The sequence below is a fragment of the Babylonia areolata genome, chromosome 24 (genome assembly GCF_041734735.1).
Source record: "Babylonia areolata isolate BAREFJ2019XMU chromosome 24, ASM4173473v1, whole genome shotgun sequence".
Lineage (NCBI taxonomy): Eukaryota > Metazoa > Mollusca > Gastropoda > Neogastropoda > Buccinidae > Babylonia > Babylonia areolata.
In genome coordinates, this window is record NC_134899.1 from 4983761 (window position 1) to 5005676 (window position 21916).

A 21916-nucleotide genomic window follows, 5' to 3' on the forward strand; every position below is an offset into this window, starting at 1 on the left:
CCCCACGGACGTATATAAGTTCATGGCGCCCGTTCTCTCCACACACACACACACACACACACAAACACATGATTATAACAGCTGTTATATCTACTGGATGAACATGCAGGACAAGAGCCCACTCGTACCGGACCTCAGATTATAACAGCTAAAGCTTATCTTACACATACACACGCACGCATGCACGTACGTAGGCGTGCATCCACGCACTTTTTTCCGCCTCATACGTTTTTCATTTCTGTTGGATTTCTGTCAAGTTTTAACTTTTTCACGTTTGTTTCCTATAAGGTCGTGCGTAAGTGTGTATGTGTGCGTGTGTGTGCAACTATGTGTCTGTTTGTGTGTGCGTGCAATAGAAGTGAAGCTGACGCACATGTCTCTCAAATGGATCGAAAAATCTGCTTAACAACGGAACGTCGATTTAGATATAGGTCTACTGTGGGAAGTAATATTCTTAAAAGAATCTCACTCATCTAAAAACGTTACATTTTAAAAGTTGACCCCTGGCCCTGTTTTTGTTTTGTTTTGTTCTTGTTTGTTTGGTTGTTGTTGTTGCTGCTGTTGTTGTTTTCTGATACTATTTAATGAATATTCAGTAGCAAGTACGTGCGTTGTTTGCGTAAACATATTATAGAAAGGAAGCGAATGACTCCGCTAAAAATTATTCCGATAATGATTTGTGCATTGGTCTCATTACTCACTGCAGAATGTCCACGAATGACCACCAAAATCAGCAGATATTCTTTCCTTTTGCCGAGAACGTTCGCCTCGATGGAGACAGTTGCACTTTGCTTGAACTACGCAAGCGCGTTTGAAGAGTTTATTCCAGTGTCAATTTCCGGTCGATGAAAAACTCCCTCAATAACTCTGAGAGATACTTCACAGCGTGCGTTTTCACGGATCCCGACAATTAGTTGCTGTTCTTTGGACTTCAGGCCGAAGCTGTCTAGGTAGGAGTGGTTCCAACTGACTTGCAGTTTTCAGTCATTGCCTTTAGAAATGTACACACATCAGGTCACTCTGACCTCAGTCACGGAGAAGACATAATCGAAACCCATGTCAGATCCGCCGAGCGTAATTTGTCACACAAAAAAAAAGGGGGGGGGGGGGGATTCTCCGAAGTGATTTTCGTTTACATTACTCCCGAACATGTTTTTGGCGATTTCGTTTACGATCTTTCGAAGTCAAAACGTCGCAATGTAGATAGGGGAAGTTTTAAGCTTTGACAGATCTTTATCATGATCGTAAAATGATAAATTCCCGATCGACATGGACGGCTTAACGTGGACTTGTTCTTTTTTTAGCTGGCAACTTTCGGTTCGACATACTCTCGTTTCTGATGGTGAGCTCTGGTGTTTTCCATTTTGTTGTTGGTTAGCAGAAATCACACGTGAGCCACAAAGGCTTTCCATTTCGTTTTCATTCTTTATTTTGATCAGCAAGATACGTTCATTGTTCAAATACCCCTTCAAGAGGGGCTATGGCCTATGAGGTTTGAATAAACCATTCATTCATTCATTCATTCATTAAATCTCTCTCTCTCTCTTCCACTCTCTCTCTCTCAGAAAATTTCCTTTACACGCTGTTTTAATATTGATAGGGCTTGACTATAATCTTTGAACATGGCTATGCGGTTTCGAATGTTATCAGACTTTTTTTTTTTTCTGAGATTATAGGAATCGATAAGGCACAATAAAACTGCGACAGGAGGGATTTATTTTTTCTTCTTTTTTTCCTTCTCTCCTTTAAGTCCTTTCCTTGTTTCTTTTGTTTCTTTCCTTTCTGTCTATCTTTCTTTGCCGGAGTTCAGTTTAATTAAACTTGTTGATATTGTTGTTGCATTGTAAGGACGTGTGTGTTCGGTTACTGTTTGTTCTTCGCTCATGACTGCTGTACTTTATTTCTTCTTCTTCTTCTTCTTCTTTTTATTATTTTTTTTAATCGGACGGGCTTTGTCTGCTTGTCGGTTGTTCGGGAAATGAAAGAAAGGAAAAGAAAAGAAAAGAAAGAAAGAAAGAAAGAAAACACTGATATTAGTAGAAATTCTTTCACTCCTGTTGTGTTTGTTTCCGGTTTCCTTTTCATCTTCTGAGTTTGACTGAATGTGCGCGCGTGCACGTGTGTGTGTGTGTGTGTGTGTGCGCGCGCGCGCGCGCATTGCCCGCAGTCTTTTTGTGTGTGAAAGGGTATGTGCAAGCGTATGTATTCATGTCAAGAAGAAAAGAGAAAGAAGAAGAAAAAAAAGGTGGTGAGGGGTGGGGCTATCTTTACAGCTTGAACTATTTTCAACATTGCGATAACAGTACTGAGTTTGAAACATGGTAAGTTTGGCGGTGAAATGCTGAGCCGTCTGTCACTTTCATTAACAGGTTCTGCAACTCAAATATTCAACTTAACAGTTATTAAAGAAATGGAAAAAGAAGACATGTTGTGTCGATGAGGTTGGCGCCATGTCACTCATATTCTGCCGTCGGCGTTCTAGCCACAATTGCAGATGCTTTCTGTTTTATTTTTTAACCGAAAGATAATCGAGTTTCCTGCATGATTCTGTATCTGCACTCTGCCTTCCGTCAAGCATGTATATTGCAAGATGAGACTTGTCATTCCCTCGAGCAGTTTTGGCACAATGACATTGGAGATCACGCACATCTGTAGGTTGGAACTCTGCTTCCATGGACAAGACTCAAACTGCCGTCTGAACCAGCCATACAATAAAGAAAAAGAATTGTAAGAAAAAGGAAATGGATGAGGGGGAATGATGTTGGACAGAGCAATATCAACCCCCCCCTCCCCCCCAGTTCACGGAATCCCACATTATTGTATCGTATTGTATTTCTCTTTTTGTCACAACAGATTTCTCTGTGTGAAATTCGGGCTGCTCTCCCCAGGGAGAGCGCGTCGCTATACTACAGCTCCACCCATTTTTTTTTTTTTTTTTTTTTGGTATTTTTTCCTGCATGATGTTTTTTTATTTCTTTTTCCTATCGAAGTGGATTTTTCTACAGAATTTTGCCAGGAACAACCCTTTTGTTGCCGTGGGTTCTTTTACGTGTGCTAAGTGCATGCTGCACACGGGACCTCAGTTTATCGTCCCATCCAAATGTTTAGTGTTAACCTCTCCCTGAAAGCTGAACCACTGCACGAACTAACGGTTCAACAGATCACATCTCTGCTTCCATGGACACAACTCCCATCGGAACAGCCACAAAGGAGTTAAAACAAAATTCTGTGTGTGTGTGTGTGTCTGTGCGTGTGTCTGTGTGTGTCTGTATGTCTGTGTCTGTATCTGTGTGTCTGTGTTAGTTTTTAAATGAAAAGGTGTCGACAAAAGCATTACAGAGGCAGGCAACGTCAACACACACACACACACACACACACACACACACACACACACACACACACACAACGGAAAGCAGCGTGGTTCCCGATAGCTTAGCGGGTGGTAGTTGCTGACGGCGGGGGGACAGATTTAGGAGTGTTTATCAGCACGGGTGGGGGGGGGGGGGAAGAGAGAGAGACCCATTGACAGGTGCAGCCAGCGGCCATCCAGTGGCACAGGTCACATAAACCTCTGTCCGACACACACTGCCAGTAGCCAGGGTCCCAAGTGATTGCACGGGTCAGGTTCTGAACAAACGTTTGCTTCTGGATCAGTGGGGGGCGGTGGCCTAGCTGTCGTTCGTAATGCGCCCGACTAGGAAGCGAATGTCCTCGGGTTCGATTCCCATGTATACGGATCGGGATTTTTACACACACACACACGCGCGCGCACGCACACACGCACGCACACACACACACACACACACACACACGCGCGCGCGCGCACGCACGCACGCACACACACTCACACTCACACACACACACACACACACACACACACTACGACACTCGTTCACCTTGAGAGGAAAAAGAAAAAAAAAGAAGAAAAAAAAAACACCTTGAGGACGATGGGAGACTTTGTGTTTTTAGCACGTGGATGACAGGGCGGGGTGCCGACCCACTGGCCTCTCTGATCATGTCCACCTTGTAATTCCCTCCTCCCGACTAGGGGCTGGATGTGAAAGGGCAAAGGTCGACACTGGCCGCCACGAGGACATGGCCTGCTGACCGGGATGGTCAGTGGTGTAGTGGAGCATCGGGGGATGATGTTTTGGGGGGCGACCACGGTACAGAGGGTTGCTGACCAACTGATGGTCAGTGGTGTAGTGGAGCATCAAGGGATGATGTTTTGGGGGGCGACCACGGTACAGAGGGTTGCTGACCAACTGATGGTCAGTGGTGTAGTGGAGCATCGGGGGATGATGTTTCTGGGGGCGACCACGGTACAGAGGGTTGCTGACCAACTGATGCGCCGGACAGGGACACGACCAGTTAAGGCCCCTGCCAGGGGTTGGAACTATGGACAACGGTTTTCAGGCTGGTGAGGGGGTGGGGGAGGGGGGGGGGGGGCGGAGGCATGCATGGCCAGTTTGCGTACTGTGGGTTTTTGTCATTTGATAATGATGATAATAATAATATTAATAATAGCTTTCTGCTCTATATCGCCCTCCTCTCTCTCACTCACTCTCCCCCTGTGTCGCTCTTTGTCTGTCTTTCTATGTGTCTGTCTGTCTGTCTGTCTGTCTCTCTCTCTCTCTCTCTCTCTCTCTCTCTCTCTCCCCTCTCTCTCTCTCTCTCTCTCTCTCTCTCTCTCACACACACACACACACACACACACAATCTATCTATCTATCTATCTATCTATCTATCTATCTCTTGTCTGCGTGTGGTTGGTATACGATTTCCCCCTCCAGTTAGGGGCTTTGGCCTAGATCTGATTTAAACATTTCACAATCATAATCGTAGTTGTTCTCTGCCCCACCCCACCCATCTCTCTCTCTCTCTCTCTCTCTCTCTCTCTCTCTCTCTCTCTCTCTCTCTCTCTCTCTCTAGTTTGTATTCTGTTGTAAGAGCACCTCCAGACCAGACGTGACAACACACAACTCTGTTGACTTAAAACTCACAGAAATTTGCCACGACATATTTTTTTTTTTTGGCAAAATAAATCGGGATGCTGCCCCCCTACCTTCACCCCCGCCCCCGCCCCCCTCGCCCCGCTAAGAGAGAGTGTCGCCACAGTGCAGCGCCACCCTTCCCTCTCCACCCCCGCCCCCCGCTCCCAACTTCCGCTTTTTTTTTGCTTTTTTGGGGGGGAGGTTTTTGGGTTTTTGTTCGTTGGTTGGTTTAGATAATCTTTAATTGTTCAACAGTACACAACATGATTACAATGCAATCAATGACAAAAAGAGCATCAACAAGCTTAAAGCTTATACTGTGCTCACAACGTTGCACTTCAGTTTCAAAATTACGGCTGATGAACCATATTATCAATTGTTGCCAGATAACATTCATAAACAGTAAGTAATGAAATAATGAAATAGAACAAATAAACAAATAAATACACAATATAGTAAAATAATACTGATATCAATATCTACATGAGATCAAATTTATAGTCACCAGAGGAATCGGCCTGATAGAAGAGAAACACGAAGGGTAAAAAAAGATTTTTTTTTCCTTCTTTTTTCTTTTTTTCTTTTTTTTTTTTTAAATTCTTGCCCCCAAATGACAGGTCTGCACATGAAAATGGATTTTACTCCTTAATCTTGCCCAACTTTCTTTCGTTGCCGTGGGTTCTTTTATGTACATCAAGTGTATGCTGCACGCTAAACCTCGGTTTATCGTTTCTTTGGAAAGACTGGAACCCAGACCACCACTCAAGGACTGGTGAAGGGGTGCAGGGGGAGAGGAAGTAAGAGTCCTGGTCTGTGCGGGAGTCGATCCTAGGGACACTCGCTTCCGACAGTCAGGACATTTACCACCTGGCCACCGCTACTGTTTGTTCTCTGTGTGTGTGTGTGTGTGTGTGTGTGTGTGTGTGTGTAACTTCAGTCATACGTTACAGAATTGAACGGAGAGCCATTACAATCACTTAAAACTAAAGGTCTGACTTAATTCCCTCCACCCCATTACTGGCCACCCCCGGCGTTTTTCTTCTGCTCCTCCTCCTCCTCCTTTTTTTCCCATCGAATCCGAAAAATAGACTCTTATCAAGTGCAAAGCAAGCAAGCAAGCGCGTGTGTGTATGTATGTGAGCGTGTGTTTGTGTTTGTGTTTGGTTTGTGTGTGTGTGTGTGTGTGTGTGTGTGTTGCAGGAGGAATGTGGCACAATGGTTAAGACGCTCAGCTACCAGTACAGCGAGTCCGTGATGGTCTGGGTTCGAATCCCATCCCTCCCTTTTCTTCCGAGTGTGACTGGAAAATCAAACAGAGCGTCGAGTCATTCATACGAAACGATAAACCGACGTCCCGTGTGCCGCACGCACTTGGCGCACTGAAAAACAACCCATAGCAACGTAAATGTGGTCCTCTGGCAAAATGATGCAGGCAAAATCCACTCTGATAGGCACACAAACTTATATGCATGCACTCGAGGCTATGCTGCTGGTTAGGCATCTGCCTGACAGTAATGTTTAGCAGCTACATGGATTTGTCCGAACGCAGCCTCTCACCTCCTTGAGAAACCGAAATTTAAACTTAGGTCATACGTTACAGAATCGATCGGAGAGCCATCACAGTCGTCTGTAACTTAAGGTCTGATGCGAATTCCGTCCAATCCCATCCCCGGCTGCCCCCGGATTTTATTTTACACCGAATCCGATTAAAAAAAATATTTAAAAAACAACAAATCGTATCATGCACAAAGCTTGCGCGTGCGCGCTCGTGTGTGTAGGGGGGTGGTGGGGGTGGTGGACATAATCCATGCTGCAGTAAATCCCATTTGTCCAGACCATGGGTTTCTCAACTGGAGTGGACTTGACCGCAGGGACGATCAAGGCGAGGGAAGGCAAGACCAGAGTGGGAAGCACCGTGACGTGACGTTCTTCCTCACAGCCTGTGCTCGTTCAGAGGCCGGTCACACAGTGTGTGAAGGGGGCGGGGGACGGGGTTGGGGAGTGTGTGGAAAGGGGAGGATGCTCCTTGGTTCCCTATTATCCGCTTCATTAGGGAGGAGGGAGGGGGCGGCATTATCTGATCTGTCGCTTAGCGCGCGACCTGCACCTCTCTCCTCGGGGTGCGGGGCTCGTGCTGTGGTCAAACAGACGGCCTGACCTGACCGCACGTCTCAAGCCAGGAAGGCTGGGGCGGGTGGAGGTGGGCGGGTGTCAGTTATACCCCCACCCCCCACCCGCACCCCCCGTTCCCCTGGCCTACTGTTTGCTGGGCGGGGTTTGAGACTTCGCTCTGGTCTTGAGGAATCCTGGAAGGTGTTGAGGGGTGGGTGGGATGGGGGAGGGCGTGGAGGAGGAGAGGAGGGGGGTTGTTAAAGGGGCGGTACCGATTCATGCCGGAGGAGGATGAAGGGGATTACCAGACAGGAGGTGGGAAGACAGGAGGGGATAATTTGTCCACTTCCCATTCATCGCTGAATTACTGTCTGGGGATCGGGGGGTCTCACCATCCGTGAGGAACGGCCGCAGAATCGTCTTGATGTTGTGGAGAACTTCCAAATCGAATTCAGCACGCGTTAGTAGAGTTAAAAAGGACGCAGGTAACTCTTATCCCATCATTTTCCAGGGGGTCGGTGGGTAGTTACGACACTGACGACTGCAGGTCTTTCCGCATCGTTTTCCGGTTATCATTTTTAAATCACCGGAACTACGGCCTCACGCCTGAATTTTCATCCAAACTGGGGGACGTATTTCTGAATCTGATTGAGCGGACATCGACAGTTGTAAAAGCATTATTTCCAGTACCAATTTAAGATTACATAGCTTTCCACAGAAGAGTGTTTCAGTCAAAGAGTGGTTGCTGTGAGACTCGTTTCCTTTGGAACACTGCGCGTCACCCCCGTCTTCCCCAGACTGTCCAGAGGCAACAATGACAACAGGTCGTGTCCGCCTGTAACGTAGCTTCTCTCGAACTCGTGTCCTCACCATTAACTGATTCTGGGCTGTCGGTTCAGCTTCATGGCGAATCAGGACGTAGCGCTGTAATTAAAGGAGTCTGAATTCAGTTCTGAAAAGCCTGGAAACATTGAGACTGGGACGCAGACTGATGAGCTGGTTTATTGTTATGTAACACATTATCACAGTGAGACAGCGTGTGGAAAGGGAAGAATGCATTCCATGGAAATCAGCATGCATACTTATATTTGTGTTGGTGCGTGTTTGGGTGATTGTAAAGATGGAACGGGTATGTTTCCTATTTCTTAACAGAGGCAGGAGTTAGTGTAATCCTAAGATTTTGTCGCACACCATGTTGTTCTGATGGCCACATGATTCGCAATTTGCTGAGAAGCACGCTCAGGGCGCACTGAAAAGAACCTCTGGCAATACAAGTGTTGTCACCTGGCGAAAATTCTGTACGAGAAATCCACTCTGATACGTACACAAAATTCAGTATATGTGCGTGCACTCCAGAGCTGACTGAGCGCGTTGGGTTATGCTGCTGGTCCGGCATCTGCCTTGCGGATGTGGTGTAGCGTAGCCTACATCATGGCTTTGTTTGAACGCTGTGACGCCACCTTGAGAAAGCTGGAATCTTCTTCTTCTTCTTCTTCTGCGTTCGTGGGCTGCAACTCCCACGTTCACTCGTATGCGCACGAGTGGGCTTTTACGTGTATGACCGTTTTTACCCTGCCATGTAGGCAGCCATACTCCGTTTTCGGGGGTAAAGCTGGAACCAAAACCGAAAAGTGAAGTCTACACGGGGCTGACGGACTTGACAGAAGCAGTTGGACGAGAGGGGGGATCGGGAGTGGAGTCGGGTTTCAAGACAGGGGAGGGGTCAGAACCCCAAGGTACGGGCACGTGTCCGGGTGAGAGAGGGCAGCATATGTGAATGTGGCCCGGGTTAGCCCTCGCCATTGTCTGGCGCCACTAGCGGCGCTGATCTCCCCAGCTTGTGCCTCATTGTCCACCCGGTGATGGTTCGGGGTGGGATGGGGCCCGTCCCTTCGGGGTGTGGGTGTCGGGTGTGGGTGGGGTGTCAAGGGGGTGGGGTGGAGAGGGTCTTCCCCTGGCTGCCCTTATCTTGTCTTGTCCCCAGAAGTCGTCACGGGCAAATGGGTGGGCGGGGTGGAAGAGGAGGAGGAGGGAAGGTGGTGGTAGTATGGAGGGGTGTGGGGGTGGGGGTAAAGTGGGATGGGCAATTGCTTTGTCTGTCTGTCCGTCTGTGTCTGTGCCTTTCTGTGTCTCGTGTGTGTGTATGTGTGTGTGTGTGTGTGTGTGTGTGTGTGTGTGTGTGTGTGTGTGCGTGCGTGCGTGCGTGTGTGACTTTTTCTCTCATCGTCTTTCTCTCTCCCCCCCCCCCACGATCTCTCTCTCTCTCTCTCTCTCTCTCTCTCTCTCTCTCTCATCCAGACGGAATAATGTAAATATTTCAACTAAAGACAGTAATGAATATAAAATAAGCAAACAAAACCGGAAGAAAGTGGTCATTTTAGCCTACCCGTGGTTTATGAACTAACATCAGATACGTTCCACTGTGGCGGGAGCCTCTGGGTTGCATAAATCGTACTTGCGTCAAGCACATGACTCAAGATTGGTACTGATCTTTTTCTTCATTCTCAGACTTCACTTGACGGGGTTCAGAAAATCTTAAGACTTGTACTTTTCTTTACATGGATAACACGAGTTCCTGGTAGAAAGGATGCATTGTGCGTATTTATCGAACAAGAACAAAAACATGAACAGCAGCTCCAAACGAATGCAACATTATGGTATCGTAATCATCGTTGTCTAAAGGACGAACGTGATCGTTAGTGTGTAAGTAGTATTAATTTTGGAGACATGGAAGATTCTGTTCCTCCTTTCATACGACCCATTCACACAACAACAGCAAAAGGGACACACATACATGCAGTGATGCGCGCGCGCACACACACACACACACACACACACACACACACACACACACACCAGCGTAAGTCAGTGGCCAGCTCAGCACGACCAGCTCAAGGTGACAAACAGCCACAGTGCCCCCGGGGCGATGGTCACTTTGATGGCCGGCCCAGCACAGCCACAGACAGACGGCAGAATTATCGCCCCTTGGCTGGGACAATGGCTCCCCCTGGCGGCTGCCCTGTGATCGCCATCTTCCTCGGGACTTCAGACTGGAAGCCGTGTGTCCACCACAGCGGGGAACCTGAGGGGGATGCGCGCAGAAGGGTGTGATCACACCCCTCCGCCTGCCCAATAATTTTGGATAATTTTATTTTGTCGTCGTGTGACCCCAACACGAATTTTATTCATGGCTTCTATTATTCCAAAGGGGTTGGGTCTGTGGTTGAGTGCGGTGCTTTTAAAAACTGGAGTGGGGGGGGGGGGGGTTGGGGGGGGGGAGTTGGGAGGAAGGAGGGAGGGGGCTCAGCTTGGGAGAGAGAAGGACCGGGGTTCTCTTGACTCGTCTGATACTTCCTTCCTTCCTTTTTTCCCCTTCTTCTTCTCGTGTGTTTTGTAAGTTGGTTGGTTTGTTTTTCCATGTTTTGTTGCTTCTTGTTGCTTCTTCTCCTCTTCCTCCTCTGTTTCTCCTCCTCCTCCTCCTCCTCCTCCTCCTCCTTCTTCTTCTCCTTCTTCTTCTTCTTCTCTTCTTCTTCTTCTTCTTCTTCTTCTCGTTATTCTCCCATCGCTTTAAGTCTTCATTCCTGCTTATGCTGTAGTTGCTCTTGTAGTGATAGAAATGTTTGCGTAGCATACTTTCCACCGGTTGTAGTTTACGAGAGACTATGTGGGGGAGGGGGGGGGGTATGTGTCTGCGTGTCTGTGCGTGTGTGTGTGTGGAGGGTGTGTGTGTGTGGATGTGCTATGTGTGCTTTGTGTGAGTGGGTGGGTGGCAGGGGGGGGGAGGGAGGGTATCTGTGGTGTCTGTGCGTGCGTGAGTGTTTTCGTGTGTGTGTGTGTGTGTGTTCGTTTTTGTACAGCGCCTTGGACCCAATTGGAGAATAGGCGATGTATAATTCACGTTATTGTTAGTAGTAGTTGTTGTTGTTGTTGTATATTCTTCTTCTTATTATTATTACTATTATTATCATAATCATTATGATGATGAGTTTTGGTTTTTTTATTATTATTATTATCATTATCAACATTATCATTTCCGTTGTCTATGGTTGTGGCAGGGGCCCAGTTCTCCCTGGAGGACGAGAACAAACGCACGCGCACGGCCTACACGCGGGGCCAGCTGCTGGAGCTGGAGAAGGAGTTCCACTTCAACAAGTACATCTCCAGGCCGCGCCGCATCGAGCTGGCCGCCATGCTGAACCTCACCGAGCGACACATCAAGATCTGGTTCCAGAACAGACGCATGAAGTGGAAGAAGGACGAGGCCAAGCGACGCCCACGCCCGCTGCCGTCCGCTTCCACCACCACCACGAACTCGTCCTCCTGTTCCTCGCCGCCGGCAAGCCCGACAACTCCCAACAAGAAGGGCAGCAGCGGCGACGAGAGTGGCGGCCCTTTCGACAGCCCCACGACCACCACGACCATCAAGGCGGAGACGTTCAGCAGAGACTTGGAGAACGCGGATGGTGATGACGTCAAGGCTGTGTCCCTGCGTGACGACTGTCCCAAGCGGGACCGAGAGGATTTCAAAAGGGACTTCAAACGCCTGCAGCCTTCCTGATCGCCTTTGTTCGCTCTTTGTTACGTGTTGATTTTTGTGATGCTGGTTATATTTTGGACCACAGCTCGTGGTTTCAGTGTGTACACGCTGTCTCCATGCCAGCACTGACAACAGGGTAGCTCGTGTGCGCGGTCCTGGCCGTACGTGCACAGATATATAACACTTTGAACAAAAGCTGGATGGAGAACAGTCAAACAGAATCGTTGTCGGGACCTCACAGGTGATGTGTTTTTGTTCAGACAAAATATTCTTCGGTTTCTCGTGGATTTATTTATTGAGCTACGGAATATGTTTACACATGTCATTTCTCAAACGTTTCAATTAAACTGTAATTATGTGTAAGCTTTAAATTAACGCTGTTCATAGAAATGTAGTGGAAGCTAGACTTACAGTATGAATTTGCTCATCATTGATTAGAACAGTGAACAAACACTTCCAATGTGGCAGTGAGGTAACCAGGGTATGTGTGAAGTCTGAACACTGGCTTAAACACGAGGACGCGTTCAGAAACTTGATGCTGCATCAGTTGGACAAAAACAGCATAGAGATGTCAGACAACTGGGTTACACAAAATAGGTGGTTTGTCTTTGGGGGCTGTTTGCCAGTAACTCTGCACGAAAGACATTCTAATTGTTGGTTTGCATATTTTTGTGGAGTATTTTGGGGTATTGACAATGGCACTGGAAGGCATTCTGAGTGTCGGCTTTCAAACCTGTAAAGCGTTCTGTAGAACTGTTCACATACATCTGGAGGGTGTACTGGCCTAAGAACATTAGAAAATGTTGGCCACCAGTGCTGAAAAGGCGTGTGACTGTTGTCTGCTGACCACAGAAACGGGTGGATTTAAGTGCTGGCCGGGTAACAGCTGTGGAAAACTTCTGGATGCTGTTGGATGGAGGGGGGAAATACAGCTGGTGGCCAAAAACCCAACAAGCGTTTTGGTAGTGAAGTGTGTTGGTCTGGAAGACTGAAAACCTTTCGCTGTCATCTCTAAAATCGCATTCGCAGTGGATGTTCAACGCTGTGAGGAATGAATGAATGAAAAATGAAATCGTCAATCACCAACATTTGTAGGTTGCAAGATTGAAACTACTAAGAACGCTAATAATAATAATAATAATTCATTGTTTTCGAACAGTGCAAAAATGTTTAATCTAGTACATCGGTTTGTTTTGTCCCATAAGCTGCATGCGTCCCATACTCACCCTTCCTTCACACATAGGCGTGCGGACGCGTTTACATTATTCAAACAGTCTGAAAGATACATGCCTTAACTCTCTCCATACGAACGGCGAAAGAGACGACGTTAACAGCGTTTCATCCCAATTACCATCATCAAAATATTGCAAGCGGAAGGCATTTATACTGAAGAGGTGTATGTTGACAAAGAATACCACAATTCTGACGACGGAAGCTAAAGCTTGGGTCATTCAGACACCCACTGGACATCCGAGGGGTCTGTGTAGAGGAGAAGAGAGGACTGGCCGTACTGAGTGAGTTAAACTGAGTATTTTAACTTGGCCCAAGAAGAACAGTGTTAAACACGACAGTGAGTTCTAAACTTAAAAAAAAAAAATGTTGCTGTCAAACCCGAAGCAAGTTCGCCATCAATACTTCACGTTTTGTCACGGATTTCGTTCAAGCTTCAGTGTTTGAAATAAGGTACTTGTCGTGTGTGTGAGTATCTCTGTTAACAAAGAGGACGAAGAAGACAGCTGGGAAAGAATAAAAAGTACGTGAAAGGAAGTTAGGTCTGTTGACACCTGTGCTTCCTTCTACAACTTGCTATCTTTCCATCCCGGAACAATCTTCTAGACTTTCTCCATGCAACAGTTTCCAGTCGAGTTCCACCCCAAGCATTGTTATCAGTACCCCAGCATCCACAGGGTGACGTCATTGTCAGATTGGTGGGTCTGGTTCGATCCACAAGAGGGACGGTTTTGGAGGTTATAGTCTGGACCATGCGGACTCCATGCAGTGTTAACATGGGCAAATTTTCCTCTTTGAAACTGAAAACAGCATGTGCAAGATGTCGTCACGTGGAAACTGCTGTCGTTGGTCCAGAACCGACAAGTGCTCCTACCACAGTGTTCACAAAATGTTAAGGACCCCTTCAGTGGGAAGGAAGCTGCAGTTTTCCTCATCGTGAAGTGATGCCGAATCTTCGGTAAACATCAGTGTATGCCGCCAGTGTAACGAGGAACACCACTCAAACTTGAGGCGCTTTATTGCACGTGCACAGCGGTGCAGAGATGGAGGCCGCAACTGCTGTTCTTTCCACACCCAACACTTCAATCGTTTTCAAAGCCCAGCGCTCTTCAGAGGAGAAGAGAAAGAATGTTTCTCGAAGGTGAAGCCCACGTGGTCCGAGATAATTCCAGGCAAACAGTTGTTGAGCACACATTCCATTGTTGTTGATCAACAGATCTGACGTGCTCATTATCAGTCAGGTGCAGTGTGTCCCATGAGAGGAAAGGGTTACAGTTGTTGGTGGTTATTCTTCTTAAGCCAGTTTCTGTCTGTCTGTCAGTCTCTCTCCCTCTCTCACTGTGTCTCTGCGCATAGTTGTTGCTATTTGTTCTTTTGAACCCGTTTTCTGTGTGTGTGTGTGTGTGACTCTCTCTAATTGTGTCTGCGCATAATTGTTGTTTGTTGTTCTTTTAAGTCAGTTTTCTCTGTGTGTGTGTGTGTGTGTGTGTATCTGTAATTGTGTCTGCGCATAATTGTTATTTGGTGTTCTTTTAAGCCAGTTTTCTGCCAGTCAGTAAATCATCACTGTCTGTGTGTCAGTCTGTCCAGTCTCTCACAAAGTAGTGAGCTTCTGCACAGCATTATTGTTCAATCTGAAGAAAAATCATCTTCTCTCTCTCTGTCTCTCTCTCTCTCGCTCAAACGTGGTGCGTTTGTTTGCTTGATTTTGGTTGAATTTTTACAGAAACCAGAATTGAATTTCCCAACTTACCTCATTGGTTGGACGTTTTATTTCAGCCAGTTTCACATATTTATATGCTCTAACTTCATTATTTTTTTCTGGACAATATACAATGTCTTAATTTATTTTAAACTTTTCCCAGTAACAGAAGTTTTAATGTTCTAGCAAGATGTTTTTGTAGACAGCTCAGCTGGTTTGTATGTCTGTGAAATCAGAACAAATGTACACACAAAACATACCAGAATCATGGTGCTGCAGACCCAGCCAGAAATTCTGATTGTAAGCCTAATGATATACAAAATAATTGATCGTTGTTGAGCATTTTCAGTGATTGACCATATAGCACGATGTGATTATGTACAACATTTGATTGTGAAAAAAGTGAAAATGACATGTTTGTTCCACCATGTACATATTTCAGTAAATTAAAAACAGAAACAGAAACCGCACAACACTGATGCCATAAATTATTGGTTTTAGTGGGCAATTTGACTGTTTTCAAATAGTTTTAGCAGATTGTGTGAACAAAGGTGTGGAGGGGGGTGAATTTCTTCAGCCTATGTGCTTGTTTGTATGAGCAAGGACAAGGTTTGGACATTTGTCACTCTGTGTGTGTGCATATGCACATGTACATGTGTGCCCACTCATGAACATGCATGCATGTGTGTGTGTGTGTGTGTGTGTGTGTGTGTGTGTTCATATAATATTATGTATGTGAAGATAAGCCAAAAACGTTCCAGCCACTCTGAGTGAATGAATAAATAAAAGTACATGAATTTAAAATAATAAGTCCATCACACTGTGTCTAGTGTATCAAGTCATCTGCTTAAACATTAATGAATTATTCATTATATATATATATATATCTTGAAAAGAAACTCATTCCTTCTAGTTCAAGTTTCATTACAAAGTATGAGGACTAATTATTACAAAAAGAAACATATTCCTTCATGTTAAAAAACATTTATTACTGTTGAAGACTGACTCATTGTTCATATATATATATATATATATATATATATATATATATATAAAGAGAGAGAGAGAGAGAGAGATGGATAGATAGATAAAAAAAAATTCTTTAAATGCCAATTTGTATTTTATGCATGTTTGCTTTATTGACCATTGTGTTGGTAAGCATGCTGTTTTTGTTTCAAGTTGTTCTCACAGTAAAAATCCTCCCATAATTCATCAATAACAATTAAAATGAACAAACAGTTAACATAGATCAAGAGCACAGTAACTCATTACTGATTCATTCATTTCTTTATTTAAAAAAAAAAAAAAAAAATCACAGCGGATCATATGGAATATTGGATGGATTTTTCTTTTTAATAAATCAATCAAATGAAAAACTCAAAATAATATACCAGGACAAGAGAGACAAGACCTTGAAGACTCGTGTAAGGATATCCATTTAACCCTATGACTGCCACTGATGTGTCGTGTCGGCGAAAGGTTTTCACGTTTCTGATAAGGTTTTATCTGCAGGCCAGAATGTTGGCCATCATTCTTTACCTGGGCTTCTTCCCCTATGGCCTGCATCACTTTAGTTCACCAAAACCAACACCACCTCTTTAACGCACTTAAGACTCATACCACACTGATCTCCCTTCACCAGTGTCAGGCAGTCACAGGGTTTATCAACACACGACCGACACAACAGGCCCACTGCAAAGCTGGAACAGAGTATCTTTAATCACACACTGTTTTACCCTTAATCAGTCAGTCTTGACAACCCCCTTGTGTCTGGAACGCTTGGCACAGGTCACACCAAAGGACAATGGGATCTCGTGCTCCGGTTCCAATCTCCAACCCCTCATGGATGGGGTAGAAGGGGTGGGAGGGGGGTGCACACACGGAGTCCCTCCATGCAAAAGGAAAACGGATGGTCCACAGAAGAGAGCACTTAACCCATTCAACCCTGGGGAGTCACAGCCTCTGCTGGCTTGATGTGGCAAAAATCAGAAAGTACACTGAAATCAGCCCGTTTTTCTTTCAAACTGCCACATGCTGAAAAAAGATGAAAATACTGAAGAAGGTAGTTCCCTCTGTTTACAGTTTATGCACGTGTTGGAATGTGGAAACCACTTAAGGTGCAGGGCTGAATGAGGTAACCCTGTTGGAGTCTTCACCACTTCTCACAGCATGGAGTCTCTTCACACTGCAGTCAAGCTTCGTGCCCAGGACTGGGCAGGGTGAGCCATCTTAGCAGTGCTATGTGCTATGCAATTTCCAAAGCCTATGCTTATTCTGTATGCTTTGGGAAAATATCAAAGATATGCAAGCTTATCAGCATTAAGAGTTTTCCTTAACCCATGCTAATTCTGTATGCTTTGGAAAATTCTTAATGCTACGCAAATTTAGCCTTAAAGATCAAGGTTTTTTTAAGTGCTGGGGAGGGCCTTGATGTTGTGTAGGTTTCACTGATAGAGAGGGAGGAGCAATGACCATCTGGGTTAGCTTCCTCACTGTCTGAACAGACAGAGCACAGCTCAACCAGTTAACATACACCACCATGCATTGATCAGTTTGACATTAACAACTGTCCTAAGTTTATGGAATAAGCGCAGACTTAGGAACATATCTTAACATTAAGCAAACTTAGCACTACAGCTCAACCCAGTGAAAAAAGCCTTTGATGTGATGCCAAAAACCCTAACCTTGCACTTATGCCTCCATAAAACATTAATCAACAGAACATTTTTAATCATGCACACATGTACAACCAACACAGCATGATTACACAGACCATCTTTGTTTTCAAACAAGCATATAAAAAAAAATCTGAAAAAGAAACCTGACAGCTGTGAAACAAAACTCACACAAAATCAGAATATTCTGATGGACGGTGGAATGTGACCAGAATTGCTACATTCAACGGGAAATTCTACTTTTCCCAATCCACACTGTATCATTGGCGGTGTTGTTTTTGGTCCACAAGGAATGTTTGAGAGCAGTCCTTGACATGTTATGCACACGCACACAATTCTACATGCATACACACACACACACACTGTTTATGCAATCAAGAAGGGTAAGGCATTTCTTAATTACTAAACAAAGCCAAAAAAAAAGAGGGGGGGTTTATGTCAAAAAAAGAAAACAGGAAAGGTGAAGATAATGATAACAACAACAATAATAATAATAATAATTTTCTGTCTAATAGGAATCAGTTCATGGAATGAAATGAAGTATAAAACAATTGCACAAAGCACAAATGGTGGCCACAGCATGTGAGAAAAACTACTGGAACAAGACATATGAGCCAAAACAACATTGGCGATGTTCATAAGGTACCATATTTTCTCACTTCTTCAAAAACCACATCAGTGAATTTACAACAGTCTGTACCAGAGGCATACATTCAGATTCACATTTTGGGTTTTAACACCCTGGGAAAAAGGATAGCAACTGCCTAAGTGGCAGAATAAAAAATTTAAAAATACACACTGAAACTCGCTCATAAACATGGGAATTGCAGTCCACCGATACAAAGGCAGAAAGGTTGATATTGTTGCTTCTCTACTTCAAGTAGTCTTCTGCTTCATAATGTTAAATAAATCAATAAACCAGTGAACCAAGGAAAGCCTCCATTGAACGCCCGGTTGCCACTACATGGAGGTGACATCCTTAATGATCATCAGACAAAACATTGTTTCAATACTTTGAAACTTATCCATATCTCTGGACATGCGAAATTTCAGTGGTCATTCCTTCCATATACACCTTTCATGCACAGGTTTACACATGTTCACATACATATCTGTGTGTGAACACACACACACACATAAAGAACAGAGGTGTAGTGTGCAACTGACATCTGTTTACCAACTACGTCTTCAAGGCCTCTGGACAGAACTGCTTGCAAACTGCCATGGTCAAGCTGTCACCAGCAAAGCTCGTCCACTTTGCCATCACCACCACCACCAAACCAAACTCCTCTTTCATTCAGTGCTGCCCTGTGCTCACTGCCACCCAGCCATGTTTCACCATTATCAACACAGTGCTCACTGCCACCCAGCCATGTTTCACCATTATCAACACAGTGCTCACTGCCACCCAGCCATGTTTCACCATTATCAACACAGTGCTCACTGCCACCCAGCCATGTTTCACCATTATCAACACAGTCTATCTGGAGAGAGAGAGAATCAACCCGTCTAACTGCTGCTCCTATGGTCTACTAGTCATTCTCAGGTGAGACTATGAACAGTTATTTAAAGGTGGAGAGACAGTGATTGTTTCAATGGCATACAGCTGAAATAAATATACGGGCAGCTTTAAAAATTGTCGGCAGCAATACATACAAAGAATCCCATGACACAGAGAATGCATCAAGAGCGAAGACAGCTGGTCAAGCACTGTGGTAGCTCTGAACAATGGTCCCACAGCTCTCAGCTCTAGGGACATCAGCCTCATGGCCAAACTTGATGCACTGACTACACAATGGTGAACTCGGCTCATCCCACATAGCTCTACACTGCAGAAATACAAGAAACAAATCCACCCTGTCTCTACTTAAATCAGTACCACACGGAATCTTAGTCAATGAGTTTCTCGAAGTCGTCACCAAAAAACACAAAAAGTCAAGATCATTCAATAGAGCTCTGCTGATCAGATCACATTAACCACAAAAGCAGAATTCTAAACCAAATATTGTAAAGAGCTGGTACATGTATTCCAAATCACAACTGGCGTCAACCTAAAAATAAAAAATGAAAAAAATCACAACCTGAGTCACCCTAAAAAAAGCTTAGAGAAAAATCACAATCAGAGTCAACCTTAGAAAAGACGAACTTGGCATTCCTGCTGCCAATCCTCAGTAGAACACAACTGTACAAACCATCAGCAATAGCAGGCACTGACGAGGAAAATTTCAGCCCGACTTGAAGATGTGAGCCACAAATGGTGCAGGTTTGACTGACCTATTCCGTGATCATGCTGCCACCAAAGCCCACTCTCACCCCTTCTCCCAAGTGTGACTGGAAAATCTTCTTCTTCTGCGTTCGTGGGCTGCAACTCCCACGTTCACTCATATGTACACGAGTGGGCTTTTACGTGTATGACCGTTTTTATCCCGCCATGTTGGCAGCCATACTTCGCTTTCAGGGGTGTGCATGCTGGGTATGTTCTTGTTTCCATAACCCACTGAACGCTGACATGGATTACAGGATCTTTAACGTGCATATTTGATCTTCTGCTTGCATATACACACAAAGGGGGTTCAGGCACTTGCAGGTCTGCACATATGTTGACCTGGGAGATCGTAAAAATCTCCACCCTTTACCCACCAGGCGCCGTTACCGAGATTCGAACCCAGGACCCTCAGATTGAAAGTCCAACGCTTTAACCACTCGGCTATTGCTGCCCGTCAGACTGGAAAATCAAACTGAGCGACTTGTTGTTCAGATGAAATGATAAACTGAGGACCCGTGTGTAACACGCACTTGGCACACTGTAGAAGAACCCATGGCAATGAAAGTGCTGTCCTCTAGCAAAATTCTGCAGAAGAAATCCACTCTGATAGGTACACAAATATATATGCATGCACTCAAGGCTTCACCATGTGTGTTGGGTTATGCTGCTGGTCAGGCATCTGCCTAGCAGATGTGGTGTAGCGTATATGGATTTGTCCGAACGCAGTGATGCCTCATTAAGAAACTGAAACTGAAACCGAACTGTGAAGTCACTGGGGTCCTGCACAGAACTACTGTTCAACAGATTCTTCCTGTGTGTCAAAGAAAGTGAACTGACAGACTGGCAATTCTCAGTCCCTAACATCAGTGTTCACTACATCCTTGTATGTGTGTGTGTGTAGATAGGCAATTCTCAGTCCCTAACATCATCACGTCAGTGTTCACTACATCCTTGTGTGTGTATGTGTGTGTAGATAGGCAATTCTCAGTCCCTAACATCAGTGTTCACTACATCCTTGTGTGTGTGTGTGTGTAGATAGGCAATTCTCAGTCCCTAACATCAGCACGTCAGTGTTCACTACATCCTTGTGTGTGTGTGTGTGTGTAGATAGGCAATTCTCAGTCCCTAACATCATCACGTCAGTGTTCACTACATCCTTGTGTGTGTGTGTGTGTGTGTGTAGATAAGCATAAGCATAAAGAACTCTTTTAACAGAGCTTGTATAAGGTGGGACTACATCAAACACCACTGACAAAAGCTTTTAAAATACAGGACTTGCATTAGATATGTTTCATCGAAGACACAGCCACAGCTAGTTCTTATCACAAACAGCTAAACCTGCAAATAACTGAATCTCTATCACAAACACATTTCTCCATTACAAGTCAGGAAAAACTGAAAATGAGGTATAAAAAGAAAAGAAAAGAAAAGAAGACTGAAACCATATATACCTTACTGGACCAAGGCAATAATGACAGCACAGACTGACAAAAAAAACCAAACCACATATGAATAACAGTCAGATACTTAAGAAAAATAAGAAATATTACTTGGGACACAAAAAATGTTCCAGGCAAAAAAAAAAATCACATGCATTGATAAGCACAGCTTAAATAAAAGCATATGGGCGGATTCAACAAAAAATGGACAGTACATAAAAATGGACGGTGAACAATAGGAATGTCAAATACACTTCAAGGACGGACTTAATGTAAGTGATTATAAATAATAAATTATTCTTCAGTGGCAGATTAACTTACATGCAAATTAAGTGTCACAATAAACTTTTTAAAAAGTAATAAACAACCAACATTTTCTGAAAGCGATAAACTACCATTTTCAAAGCACAAACAATGACTGCAGGCACAAAAACAAAAAGAAAACAAAAAATCAAAATGAACAAAATATACAACACAAAGTGATGCTGACACAATCAATGTATTAAGCATGTGAGCACCTTTTCAGCATGAAAAATACTCTGTATCTTCTTTGCGATATGTTTTTAAACCATAAAATCAATGACAGATTTTTCAGAACATAGACACATGTAAAGCAATTCAAAACTTTGACATATGTGTCTCATCTTTAGAGTTTTTGGAACATAACACACACACATTCAACCAATTCAAAACTTTGATGTATATGCATAACTTTAGAATTTTCAGAACATACACAAATATTCAACCAGTGATATACATGCATCAGCTTTAGAATTTCAAAACACACACACACACACACACACACACACACACACACACATACACACACACACACACACACATTCAACCAATTCAAAATATTGATCCATATGCAGCAACTTTAACATGATCAAACACTGCCTTCACATTTCTCCAACACTCTCTCAAATAAGCCATTCTTTTCACGCCCCCTTCAGCTTTT

General features: G+C 44.5%; 1 protein-coding gene across 4 annotated transcripts in view; it reads left to right on the forward strand.

The window, feature by feature from the left end:
* The window catches only part of LOC143299024 (uncharacterized), a 72226-nt gene extending 57186 nt beyond the window's left edge, over positions 1–15040 (forward strand). For all 4 annotated transcript variants that reach the window (XM_076612103.1, XM_076612104.1, XM_076612102.1 and 1 more), the window contains one exon: positions 11162–15040. In XM_076612103.1, the coding sequence (XP_076468218.1) occupies positions 11162–11664 (503 nt within the window). In that variant the 3' untranslated portion in view covers positions 11665–15040. The remainder of the gene's footprint in view (positions 1–11161) is intronic.
* Positions 15041–21916: the final 6876 nt, after the last annotated feature.